Source organism: Camelus ferus, chromosome 30, assembly GCF_009834535.1.
Source record: "Camelus ferus isolate YT-003-E chromosome 30, BCGSAC_Cfer_1.0, whole genome shotgun sequence".
NCBI lineage: Eukaryota > Metazoa > Chordata > Mammalia > Artiodactyla > Camelidae > Camelus > Camelus ferus.
In genome coordinates, this window is record NC_045725.1 from 22,428,152 (window position 1) to 22,442,135 (window position 13,984).

Genomic DNA, 13,984 nt, shown 5'->3' on the forward strand with positions numbered 1-13,984 from the left:
CGCTGTAGCCCCGGGAGGAAATCTGGATGGTTCAGCTGAATAGAGAGCTGGTGAACTGGAAGGTGGGTGGCGAGGAAGTTCCCCAAAACACAGTGCGGAGACAAGGAGATGAGACATATGGAAAGGTTAGAGTCCAGAAGGACAAAACAAACAGCTCTAACAAGTGTGATAGGGGTCCCTGAGAAAGAAGAGTATTGGGAAGAGCCAGTGAGGCTTAGCTATTAACAAAAAGACACAAATACTTGGGTTTAACGTGGCGAACGCTAAGCAATACCCACATTAGGACTTGTGGATTCCACCTATTTTTCGTTAGGTTGTAGATGCAGGGTGTGGGTGTCGTGGGCATTTGAGGAACAGGACACAGACCAGAGGCAGAAAGCGGGCACATTCTATGAATTCTTAGGAACCCCATTTCCTCTGTTGGTAGGGAAGGGGGTGCTGAGGCTGACAGAGTAGGCTGGGTCCAAGTTGTAAAAAGCCTTGAGTGATGACCTAAGGGGTTTGTACTCTGCTAGAGATGAGCTCCTTGGACAGGGGAGTGACAACCAGATTAACTGGTGACAGGGCTTAGGACGGACGGTGGGAGGGTGTATCAATCAGTATAAATTAGGTCATGCTATGGTTACAACCATAAACCTTTTCTAATTGAATTAAAGATCTAGAAAATTCTCTAGTGCTTTACGATTTTCAGAAGTTTCACACACATGATTTCATATAATCTCATAATGAACCCTTTTTTACCCCTCCCCTTATATTGCCCCTCCCCCCTTCCCTCTCCCCACTGGTAACCACTGGTTTGTTCCCTGTTATCTGTGGGTCTGCTTCTTTTTTGTTTTTTTCACTAGTTCGTTGTATTTTTAAGATCCCACATATAAGTGCTACCATACAGTATTTGTCTTTGACTTATTTTACTTAGTACAATGCCCTCCAAGTCCATCCATGTTGCTGCAAATGGCAAAGAACTTCATAAAGTATGACTTAAAGGAACCATTCCATCTATCCCAAAGAATGGTCTGAAAATAGTGTGCCAAATGCGGGATGCTATTCATGCTGTTAAGTTACACACACTCTGCAGATCCAATGCTGTCATGATCCCAGATTGTAGCTCTTTGGCATACGTCTTCTAAATAAGGAACTAGAGTTAGTTACCTTAAAAACTTGGCTTCTGCTCATGCACAATTCTGTCTTTGCGTAAATGGATCCTTGAACCTTATTGTTTGGGTTTTTGTTTTGTGGTGATGAATCCCACATCCCTGCAGAGGTAACCATAGACCTTCGGAATATGACAGTGTGAACTTAGGTCTCTGTAAAGAGCTTCTCTTCCTGCTACTAGAAGCTTCTCGGCTAGCCGTTGTAATTCTGTAGTCACCACTAATCCCAAAACACTTACTCTGACAGCCCAGCCTCAGGCCACAGGGTTTGGGTGCAAAGCTGAATTTGAGATTTGGCTACTGTCAGTCTTCTCGATAAAAGTGCATTCTCTGTACATCTATTCCCCCCACCCCCGCCCCCAAGTGTCCCTGGGAATTTAGGTGAATATTTTGGTAAAGACTCTACATTGGGTGATAAAACTTTCATCACCTTAGCCTGTTTTTCTGGAAGTCTGCTCATTTATGTTTGCCGCCTTCATCAAAAAGGTAGATCTGAGGGAGGCCAGCATAGATCCCATATGAATTAGGATCCTAGCAGGACACAAACGGCACACCAGAGGTTTAATTTTAAGGAAATTAAGGAGGGGACTCTATACAGAGCTGTGAGCTGGACTGAAGGGTGTCAAGAGTCCCAGGGACTTAGCAAAGGTGGGGAGGTGAGTAGGGGGGGCTGGAGTCCTGGAGCAGGAGTCTCTAGATAAGAACTTGAGAGAGCCAGAGCCACGGGGAAGTAAGGAAGGTGGGAGGGAAATTATAGGGGGGCTGACTCTTCACACTCAACGATCTCCTGCCCGCATCTCCCACTGGCGGAAACCAAATACAGAAGCTAGAAAAGGAAACCCAGAGGTAGTCTGTAAGGTCAGTGTGCTGGGCACAGAGCAGGACAGAGAAGACCGCACGCGGATCTGGGATGAGGGTGGGAGACAGTATTGCGATCACAGGCACCCAGCATGCGCTTTCAGAGGCCCATGCTCTCTACGTGTTTTGCTGTCAATGTGCATTTTATCCCCTATAAGTAAGCTGTTAGCTCAAACAGGGTACTCTGGACTTCACATGTATCTTTTCTTTCTAATTTCCTCACCAGGTTTATCCTGGAATTATACCCTTGCCCTAGTGGTTATTTTTACTTGAGGAAACAGAATAGCATTTCCCAGAAAACATTCTCTGCTCGTTTCCAAATTAAATTCATGAGGCTAGTTTTGACTTATAAAGCAACACTATTTATAATGTTTCACAGTATTTAAAGGAACTGATGATTTAATTGGCTTTGCTAATTTATTGTAAGCTGCTATCCTTGAGCTTTTCTTACAGTTGTGATTGTAAATTATACTATCATGGCAAGTCTGTTCCTAATTCTAAACACAATTCTTTGCAAGAAGATATTTTTATCTAAGGGAGCTCTGTAATTACAGTTCACTATATCACACCTCCGACTGAGTTCCAGGAAGTGTGGGTTTAGCCCAAGAGTAATTGTCTGACCTTTAGGTCAAGTCAAGTTTAATTGGATCAGTTATTTCTGGAGAATAAACATCATCTATTTTTTGAAAAAGAACAGGACAGGCATAGATCTGCTGACTGCAGAGGATGGTGCGAGGATGATTTGGGTCAAGAGAAAGCAGAGCTGCATGTGTCCAAGGGAACGACCCTGTCTTAGAAAGGGTAGAAGACACACCTCAAAGTAGTGGTAACGGATGCTTATCTTGACTTTGTCAGTTCAGCATCTGATCCCCTTCTGGGGTTGGAGATCTGCCACTGTGTGAATCTCAGAGAGATGGATCTTGCCTCCTACTGTTGAAAACAGGTCACTCTCCCTGACCCCTGGCAGCCTAACCTGACATAGGATGACCAATACTTGGCTCAAATGATGCTCCTGCTTTAACTCTCAAGTGGGTGATACAAGGAAGTAGGGACAGTTTAAATGTACTCAGGCTGGTGGCACAGTGGCAGTGGTCATGGTGATGGTGGAGGGGGCACTACGCTGTGCATGGTGTTTGTTGGTCAAGGAAAGGGAAGAATCAAGATCTGGAAGGAAAGAATGTAGACACTCCTCAGCATCTCTGCCCAGTGGGGAACCAGCCTGCCTTCCAGGAACCACTGAACCATCTTGGAACCAGGGCATGCCCACAGCATGGTGGGACATTTGAAGCTTATGTTTTTCCTTCCCTCTGAATGAGACACCATCCAAGCAATGTGACAATATCAATTATTTTAGAAGAGACTTACCAAGATAAATGGAAGTGTGTGCCTTTCAACAGCCATGAGACCCCATCACGTTACCAACCTCATCTCCTACGTCACCTTCCCACGCCCTCCTCCCTCGTCCTGATGGTGCTTTTAATACTCACATTCCCTTCACAGGACCTGACACCTGCTGTTCCCTCTGCCTGGAATGCTCTTCCCAAGGGCCTTTCCACCTCTCATTTTGGCTCCGAAGTCACCTGCTTGGAGAGATTTCCAGGTCACCTCACTCAGTGCCCAAGCCCACCAACAGCACACGCCCACTTCACCACTCTCCAGGTCTTTACCCTGCATTATTTTTCTCCCCAGCACTTATCCCTCCTGACACGTCATCCTTATTTGTTCCCTCTCTGCCACCCTCTGCATGAAACGTCCCAAGCTGTTCCACCAGCTCTGCCTGCTTTCTGATCTGCCTTCACCATTTCCTCTTATCCCAAGAGGCATTTTGCCTTTTGCAGCCTGAGTGCAGCAAACATTAGTTACAATTTCCCCAGCAGGTGGATCCTTATTCCTGTCAGCAAAGACAAATCCTTGTCTTCTCAAGTCCACTGCCAAGTGATGAGGGGTCTAACGCACCTTCCTTTTCTGTAGAGCTAGATACTCGAATAAATGAACAGCATCAGTCAGCAATTGCCGCTGCCTCGGGAAGTGATAAAGCTTCGCCTTCAGGAAAGGAAGGCATTATTTATTTTCATGTCCTCTTTTTATGCCCAGCGCCGTGCCTTGCATAAAACAGGTGCTTAAAATGTCTGCCTGAAACACCTGAGTCTCCTTGAACCTTGATGAGGCATAATTTTCTTAAGAGTTGGGACAAACATCACAAGGGTCTTAAAACGTAAGATCCTCGTTTTCCTTTTTATTCAGGTGGAGTTTTAGAATCATTTAGGTGGTTTTTATTACTAATGATTAAAGTGGGGATATGTGTTCCAGTCATTATATTTCCCCCCGTTAACAAAAGATGGCTTACTTAACACTGAATTCTAAAAGCAATTTTGTATTTTCAATGATACACAATATCAACAACTGACTTGGAAATAAATCCAGGTTTCAGAGATTTTTTTCTGTTTAATCATCCTTAAATATTCAAATTTCCTAAACCTCCAGTATTTTCAATCTTCCCCTTTCTTCACCCTTTTTTGTAATGTTGAAAGAGAGTTAAGCATGGGTGGTTCATGTGGAGTTGAGAGTGCTAATGCTAACTAATGCTGCTTTATCACTCAGGAGGGCTAACGTAATAGCGCTAGGAGACACCTGGGTGAGGGAGACTGGGTCTGTGCTTTTATAAATTTACAGACGGGGAAATTGAACCAGCTTCAACCCTGGTTTCTGGTGCCAAATTAGGTCTCTTTTTCAGTCCAAGTTAGTTGTTGCTTTGTCTATGTAGTAAGATTGGATTTTAGTTTTCATTTTTTGTGCTGAAATGTTGCTTTCTACTTCAATTTAAGAATATTTTCCCAGGTGCATAGTAACAACCAACACATTAATGGTAGAAAATAATTTTGAACGTAGACTCAGATGGTTCCAAAGTCAGAGAACTTAGAGGTCATTTTTATGAAGACTATTTGATGATGAATCTTTTTTGGGGGGGTGGTGATTAGGTTTATTCATTCATCTTTTTTTTTTAATGGAGGTACTGGGGATTGAACCCAGGACCTCATGCATGCTAGGAACACAGTCTACCACTGAGCTATGCCCTCACCCTTGAACCTCTTCTTTAATGCTCTCATCCTGTGCTCAGCCACTATTGGAACACCTCCAAGGTTGGAGATCTCTATGCTATTGGAAAGAGTTCAGTTTGTCTTTGGCTAATTTTGACTAGAAAGCTCTTTATTGTTTCAAAACTATTCCTTTGTAACTTGGATCTAATGATCTGGCTTTTTTTCAAGGAACTATTCACCTAGTAGCTCTTGGAACTACTTCAGCTTGTGTGCCTGAAGTTTTTCTCTAGATCAATAGCAATAACAAAGAATAATGACAAATCACCACAAGAGCTATTGTTTACTAAGGACCTATGCACGTTCAACACTGCAAGGCCCCCTCGCATATGTGTTATCTGGGTGTCTGGTGTATATGTTATCATCTGCCAGGTGCCTAGCAGGCATTTGGCATATAAAGATAATAGCAGCGAACGGTCTGGAGTATCTGTGGTGTCAGACCCTCTCAGAGTACTTTAAATATGTTATTTAAATCTCACAACAATTCCAAGAGGGAAAGACTACTTGTTCTCCTAATTTTCCAGATAAAGTAATTGAGGTGGTGAGACTGCCCTGGGTCACACAGGAAGTGTCAGTTTGGCTCTCAGCTATTACAGCACAAAAAAGCACAAAAAGATAAAAAGGGCACAATGCCTACCCTTACGGAGCTTCCAGGCTGTAGGAGGGAAACAGAAAGAGACATATTCAATGTGAGGAGATAAAGAGAATATAACAGGCAAGTAGGGGGCACAAAGAACAAACACCTATCCTGACCGAAGGGGAATCCCAGGAGGGCTTCCTGAAAGAGTAGGCTTAGCAGAATAAGTAGGCCGGTCATGCCCAGGAGAAGGTGGGCTGGGAGAAGGACACTGGGACAAAAGGCACAGAATGAGCAAAAGAACAGAAGGGAGAGACAGCAGAATGTGCACAAGGAAAGGTGCTCTGGTCTGAATGTTTGCGTCTCCCTAAAAATCCCTATGTTGAAATCCTAACCCCCAAAGATGACAGTAATAGTCAGTGGGGCCTTGGGGAAGTGATTAGGTCTTGAGGGTGGACTCCTCCTGAATGGGATTGGTGCCCTTATAAAAGAGGCCTACAGAGGCCCTCGCCTCTTCCATTCCCTAAGGACACAGAAGGCGCTGGCTGAGACATGGAGGAGGGCCTTCACCAGAACATGGACCGTGCGGGCACTTGGACTCCTGGGCCTCTAGAACTGTGAGCCCCAAATTTCTATTGTTAATAAGCCACCTAGTCTAGGGTATTTGGTGACTGCAGCCCCAACAGACCCAGACAAAGGGAGGCTAGAGGCCACTGTAAAGCCAGGAAGTTCAACCAAGTCACGGCCACCCACAAGTCGGGATGTTTTCCGGCAGTGTAAACAAAATCTGCATCACATTTCCAATGGAATTAGAGAGGTTATTTTTCAAGGACTTTCTGGAAAGAAAATATTTACACCATGAGAAATCCAGATCCACACATTCTATGTTGCTTTTTTTATTTAAAGTAGGTGAATGCAGTCACCATGGTCTTCTGTCAGCATCACTGGCTTCCCAGGATTTGTCCTAAGCCCCCACATGAGGATGCCTGTGATTACTTGCCCTACCACAATACCGGCTCTTTCCGTGGGGGAGTTCGTCACTCCCATGTGTGGCTTTCAAGTCCAGCAAGCATATTAACAGATGCATAAAATACCCAGATGATGACGCAGAAGCCTTTCTTTGCTTATCAGTCATCTGAACGTTCTATAGGTTGGATCACGATCATTCTCCGACAAAAACCAAATATTGCCATTTAACATCCTCGGTATATATATATATATGTATTTAAACTCAGAGATATACGCAAGACATCTAACTGGAGAAAATCTAGCCTTCCCCGTGTTCGCTGGAAATGTTAATCTGCATAACTAAAGGAAGCCAGGTGGTCAGCGGCCCCCACATCCACAGCATGGTTTTACTCAACAATAACAAGTTGTCTACAAATCGGTTTCCATGGTTTGTTCAGCTTGGCCGCTTTGCAGGTGGCTGAGGAGACACAGCTTGTCTCTGCATGTTAAGGGGCGAGAATGTCACATTTCCCCCAACACGTTATAGACTAGTGTTTCATAAATATAAGGCTCTTTGTCTAAGAGGCGAGTTTTATCCTGACAGGTTAAGGTCCTGACCAATGATGGTCCCGACTGTACTGTTTTGTCTGCTGTCTTTTCAGTTTCAATTACCTTTTGTTTTTCCTGCAAGAAACATTTCTCTCAAGTGCATGCAGGACACTGATGAATTCCTTTCTGACCTGAATTCAGTGGAGCCCAAAGAATACGCTCTAAGAAGTAAGTAGGTTTTTCCTGGCCCTTTGGATAGGTGAACACAGGGCAGTCAGATTTGTGCTGGGAGCTCTTTAGAAAAACTCTGGAGAATTAAAAACACAGAACCAAATAGGAAAGAGAAGACAAGCCTCAACTTACAAATTGTGCCAGGAATTGAGGGAGGAGGAATTTTTGTTGCAGAAGGCGATAGAGGAGGTGGTATTAATTCCAGCCAGAAGGAATCTCATGGGACCAACTCTTAATAAGAGGAAGATGGTAAATTGTATGATGCTGTTTACTATTATTGAAATTGGTAACATTTCACTGTCACATGGGACGGCTTGGTTTATTTCCTTTTCTAGACATTTAGTCTGCCTTTGATAAAGAATTGCTTCGTTATTCAGGAAACAAGTCTTAAACTATTATTTGCCTCATAGTAAACTCTGAGGAGCATTTTGGTGAGTGCACTGGCTCAAATTGGAAGAAGTTAGTAGGCCAGGCCTCTTTGCATGTGATACGGGAGGATGTCAGGCTGCCGTAATTTATTTTTTGTTAGTTTCCCCAGTTACTTTCACAACCAAAGGGACATACACCTTCTTGCCAGAAACAGGCAGGAGATCAGATCCGTTTTCCGTGGGATAACCTCTCCAGGAGAATGATTCATTGTTGATGCTGATGTGAACCGCTCACAAGGAAAAATGTAAAAACTCATGCTTTTCAAAGCCAGGAAAACTATCACAGCAATTTGCATTTCCATTTTGAGCACATGACTAATGTATTTTGTCTTGGAAAACCCTTAGTAGCATAATCTACATTACAAAGATAAACAAAAGTTTCGATCTAACATTGGGTAATTCGAAATAGCACGCGATTTGAAGCAAGTGCCAGTCTACAGTGGATTATACGTCCCAATATTTGAACCCAATGAGTTCAATAACCACCTTCAACTCTTATTTTGGAATTGATTATGTTTTGCTGCAACACTTGGTGATATTGACAGAGAACATTCTGACAAACCCAGGCCAAATGAGCTGGCCAAGAAAATCCAGAAGGTGCGATGACTGGCTTGGACTTCTGGTGACGAGGTGGTGGTACATATTGCCATCATTAGTCACAGCCTTGTTCACGCTTTCTTTGCCTTACAAGTTACTCTAGCCACGCACCAATGATGTTCCATATGCAGGGGCCTGAAAATTGAAAATCTTGTATTTTTTTAGTTAAACAAATTTCCTAAAGTTGAATGGTCCAAGAAAGAATTGAATGATGTGTGTAAATGGGATACATGAGTGTTACTTAATTTAATGTTATTATTTGTGGTTGTTTTAGCTGATTTTCATTGTAACACTCAGAGAACACTTAACATCATTGCTTTGACATTTTGCCTGAGATTTTTGAGCGCAGAGCGGGGTTCCGATCTTTGCTCTCAGCATGGTTTCCCTGACAGTCATGTGGATGGGAAAATAATAAGAGTCAATATTTAGGGAGTACTTTTACATGGCAGGCTCTGTTCCCAGCCCTGTGCAAAAGTCATCTATTTAGTCCTAATGGTCCCCCTGTGGGGAGGGTGTTATTATCATCTCTATTTTATAAATGAGAAAACTGAACCACAGAGATGTAAAGTATCTTGCTGAAATAACTGGTGGAGATAGTATTTGAGCCCAGAACATCTGATTCCCAAGCCTGCATTTTCAATCACTGCCTAAAATAAGCCACAACCAGAGAAACAAGCCAGAAAGCTAATCAGCAGCAAAAAAAAAAAAAAAAAAAAAAAGGAATGAAGCGGAGATACATGTATCAGTATGGAGGGAATATGCAGAAATAACATCAAGGAAAAAAGTTGTAGAAGAATATATATAGTATCTAAAGTTTAAAAAATGTAAATTAAGGCACCATGTTGCTTTGGGAGACTTGTATGTAGTACAAATGGAAAGAAGTGCATGAGAACGGTAACCTCCAAATTCCGCTAGAGGCGGCCTTTCAGTGGGGGTGGGGAGGGTGGGGATGTAACTGAGGATCCATCAGATCTCAAATGATGGGTCTTTTATTAAGCTGGGTGATAGAAGCATAGGTGTTTCTTATTTTTTTCTTTATGTCTTTTCAGTATATTAAATGTTGCATAATAATGTCTTACGGCAACTGTCCCCAATCCAAAGCACAGGGGTGACAGTAGTAGACCTTCGGATACTGGGTGGGGTCTGAGGGATAATGTGGAGAGAGGGGTCTTGAGATTCAGGCAGACACGTTTGTTTTTGCAGAGGGGATTTGGTGTTGCTGCTGCTCTGGACTGGGAGAGAGGCTGATCTTAGAGCCTGAGACAGACAGTCCTTCTGGTGGTGGGAGGGCGGATCAAAGGGTGTGGAGTATACGGGACAGGAGGATATGGTAACACAACTCTAAAACGAAGGTCCCGTTCCTCCTTCCCAACACCCTTCTCCACTCACTCTCACCTTCACCGTCTCAAATGGAACAAAATCCATCAAACACTCTTTGTGTGCCGTAATTTTGCCACTTTCTTAGGTCACTGTATGATTTTATCCCTCTTTTTACTCCTGAAGTCCTCAGGCCAGTGTTCTGACCCCTCTGCTTCTGATTTTTTTTTTTTAATTTTATTTTTATAGTCCATAAGCCACAGAAATCTACATTCAATCTCTTACCACATATAAAAAGTTGTGGCCTAAAAGACTCTGGGATCCTCCCTCCAAATAATTTTTTTCTTCCATTTGCTTTCCCCTTGACCACTGTGGTTATTAACTGCCATCCTCCTTAAAACTCATCTGTTTCTAATTCAGGGACGGTCCTTCCTTGATGGGGATTAGTCTTCTCTCTCCTCCCCTTTCTCTACCTGATCATCTGTTTCTTACTGTTTTTCCTGCCCTTTTGTTCCATCACCTCTTTTGGTTCTCCACCCCCACATTGACTTGTTTTCCCTGCTATGTTTTTGATATTGGACTCCAATATAGGATGGTGAATTTATTCAGTGAACATGTGATCCTTATTAAATATATATGGAGATAGAGGTCTATCTATATGTCCATGTATCCTTTTCAGTCATTCTAATCTGGGGACTCTACCATATATGTTCTGGAATGATGATTTCATATCTCTTAGCTGAATATCTTATCTTGTTCCATCTTTTCTCTGGAGGAAGGGCACCTGGGAACTAAGAAGGGTTTATGCCCTTCTATGTTGGCACTTGGTATAAATGTATTTAATTTAAAGAGCAGATGACCAGAACACACAGTAGAAACACTGTTGAAAGGAGGTACTGAAGCCGTATTATGTGTCTTTGGTCCTATGGGGCACCTGATGGGTTATCTCTGCAGGTCTTTGCCGTGGCCCACTGTGCTCTCCCATTTCCACCATCCTGGGATCCCATCTCTCCATAAACTTGTCACACCTTCCCCGAGCACACAGCTGCATCTTCTCTCCAGGCCCATAACTTCCCCAACCATGCCTCACAAGCTAATGAGTAGCTTGACTTGGATTAGAATCTCGCCTTGGAGAGTGCTGCGGGTTGAATTCTGTCCTCCAAAAGGAGATGTGAAATCCTAACCCTGGGTACCAAGGATGTGACCCTACTTGGAAATAGGATCTTTAGAGATGTGATCAAATTAAGATGAGGCCATGCTGGATTAGAGAGGGTCATAATCCACTGATTGATGTCCTTATAAGGAAGTTTACACACAGACACAGAGACATCCAGGGAGAACTGCCGCATAACCACCAAGGCAGAGACTGAAGTGATGTGTCTACAAGCCAAAGAATGCCAAGGACTGCCAGCAACCATCGGAAGCTGGGACAGAGGCTGGACAGGTTCTCCCTCAGAGCCTCCAGCAGGGACCAACTCTGCTGACCCCTTGATTTCAGACACTTACTCTCCAGACTGTGGGACAACACATTTCTGTTGTTTTAAGCCACCCAGTTTGGGGAAATTTGTTAGGACAGCATGAGGAAACAAACAGAGAGAGTGAGGGTCTCTCAAAACCACCCTCTAGAATAAAAAAGCATGTGCTTTTTATCTGAGACAAAAACAAAAAGGCAAAACAAGCAGTCTCAGGTAGGTCCTGGAACTCATTTCCCTTGAGCTACACCAGGCCCACCCACGGCCATGTCATCAAGTCCAAGCAGACCCACTTGTCTCAGCAGAGGCCTTTCAGGGGGAACTTATTTAATGGAATTAAAACAGGGCTCAGCATACTGAGGTCCGGATGGTTTCACATGACGCCTGCAGTTCCCTGCACTTTATTCCTTGGGGACGGAAGGAGGGAGGCGAGGGGCAGGCCTCCGGTTCCCAAGCAGCCTGCAGGGCTTTTCATTTCCTGTTTTCTCTAATCTCCTAACATCCTTGAAATCTTCCCCAAGCAGCTACTTTTGCTATAAAACTTTCTTAACCCTTCGACTCCCTCCTGCCTGGTCCTTACATCAGGTCGCTGAGCCCACCCTGATGGCTGCGTCGCTGAGCTTCCTTCCTGATCACCGACTCCCTTTGGCTTCATCGTTTATCCCTTGGAATGATGACTTCACGTCTCCTGTCTGTGTGTCTCATCCTCTCTGCTGGAAGCCAAGGCCCATGGTTACACCCTGTTACACGGGGGCAAGCCATAGGTAGACCTCACTGGCCTGGCCAGTCACTGGCCACAGCCAAGCCTGTTCCCTGACCATCATCAGAGGAATGACCACCTGCTTGACTTGCATTCTCAAACACTGCCTCTTTTCCCATCTGGCTCTCAGTTTGGAGGGCGTTTTATTCAGGGCCATCCCCTGCACTGCTGCTGAAGATGGGACAGAAACGATGCTGAAAGCAAGAAAATCTCATTATAAAGGGTGACACAGCAACATTTCTGGGATTAACTGAATTTCTAATATCCATGTTGTGGTTGGCTGAAACATGGCTCCCCAAAGACATCTACAATTCTAGTCCCTGGGACCTGTGATTGTTAGCTTACATAGAAGCAAGAGCTGTGCAGATGTGATTAAGGTACAGAGCTTGAGATGGGGAGACTCTCCCGGCTTACCCAGATGGGCCCTGAATGCAATCACGTGAGTCCTTAGAAGAGGGAGGCAGAGCTGGAGGGAGATTTGACACATAGAGGAGGTGATGTGACCCCAGAGGCAGCGATCCGAGTGATGTGACCACAAGCCAAGGGATGCTGGCAGCCACCAGAAGCTGGAAGAGGGAAAGGACAGATTGTCCGCTAGAGCCTCCAGAAAGAGCACAGCTCTGCCAATAACCTTGATTTCAGCTCAGTGATACTGATTTTGGACTTCGGGCCTCCAAAACTGTGAGAGAGTAAGTTTCTGTGGTTTTAAGCCACCAAGATTGTGGTGATTTGTAATAGCAGTACAGGAAATAATGCACACACTATTCTTGTTCTTCAAATCGAACATTAATAGGTGGCCAGATGTAAGGGGGATGGCCAGGAAGTGTTTGCAAAGAGCCTGCTTCAGGAACTTGGATATCAAGGTGATAGCACATTCAGATCTCTTCTCAACAAGGAGATCCCAGGAGACAGGTGCTTAGCATGTTACATATGTCCACTGAAGAGCAAGGACTATTCAGTTCTAGTTTTAAAAATCTCCAGTGTAACACACCATCTTAATAAATATTTGCAGCTAATGCTGAAGATAATCATTGCTTGCAGGATTTGTTTGTGGCTTAGCATTCTAGAAGCTTCTGCTGCCTTCAGCTTTCTGATATAAGTGCATCCATGTTCTAAAATTTAAGACCATTGACCAAGGTCTCTCTTTCCTGCATTTAAACCCAGAAATGAATCAATTCTGTATTTTAATATTCACATATTGCCACCACGTGAGAAAGAAAATGTGTCTGCTAATTAGCTCGGTGGAATAGAAACAAGTTGTTTTTAATCTTTTGGAAATGGAAACTTGGAACAACTGTCATGCGATTTGAAGTGGCAGGTGGGATTAATCACTAGTTTATTCTATCCCTCCCTCCCGTGACAATCACAATGTATTTCAGTTTGGATGGAGCCCATGACCTGGTGTCCCAGGTTCTTGACAGAAACTAATTAAGGATGGGGAGGGAAAAAGACAACCTGTCCATTTGAATTCGTAACCAGAAAAGAAGCAAATGCAATTGAAAATTTGCACGGCATACAAAATAACCTCAGCTAGAAAACCCTAAATCAAATCCGTTTACAAAGCAAGATACCAATTGGAAAGAGAACTAGAATTTCATCTTCTCAAGTGAAGAGTTAGGAATCTCTCTACATGTGTCCTTCAGGGTTTCATCCAAGGGTCAGGACAGGCTCTTTTAGTTCCAGATCCTTAACACTTCAGGCTACCAGGATTGGCAAACTCAGTGATGGAGAAGGAACGTGGGAAATCATGTAGTCTATTTGTAATAAATACATCCGTTTTGTTTTTGACACAGAGAGGACCTCACAATACATTTGTGGAGCTGGATTTGGGGCATTTGAACCCCTCCCTCAAAGTTAAATTAATTCAGTAAATGTTTCTTGAGCTCCTCCTCTGAGACATCTACCGATGAAGGCACAGCCCCTCCCTCACATGGGGGTCAGGTCAACAATTACACCCCTCCAGTGCGAAACACTAAGCAAGAGTGTGGACTCCTTCCTGGG

The 13,984-nt window shown here is 43.8% G+C and overlaps 1 protein-coding gene across 1 annotated transcript in view; it reads left to right on the plus strand.

The window, feature by feature from the left end:
• The first annotated feature begins 7,252 nt into the window (after positions 1-7,252).
• LOC102521807 (O-acyltransferase like protein) overlaps positions 7,253-13,984 on the plus strand; it is a 53,069-nt gene continuing 46,337 nt past the window's right edge. Inside the window, exon 1 of the mRNA XM_032470450.1 lies at positions 7,253-7,406. Coding sequence (XP_032326341.1) covers positions 7,253-7,406 — 154 coding nt within the window. The remainder of the gene's footprint in view (positions 7,407-13,984) is intronic.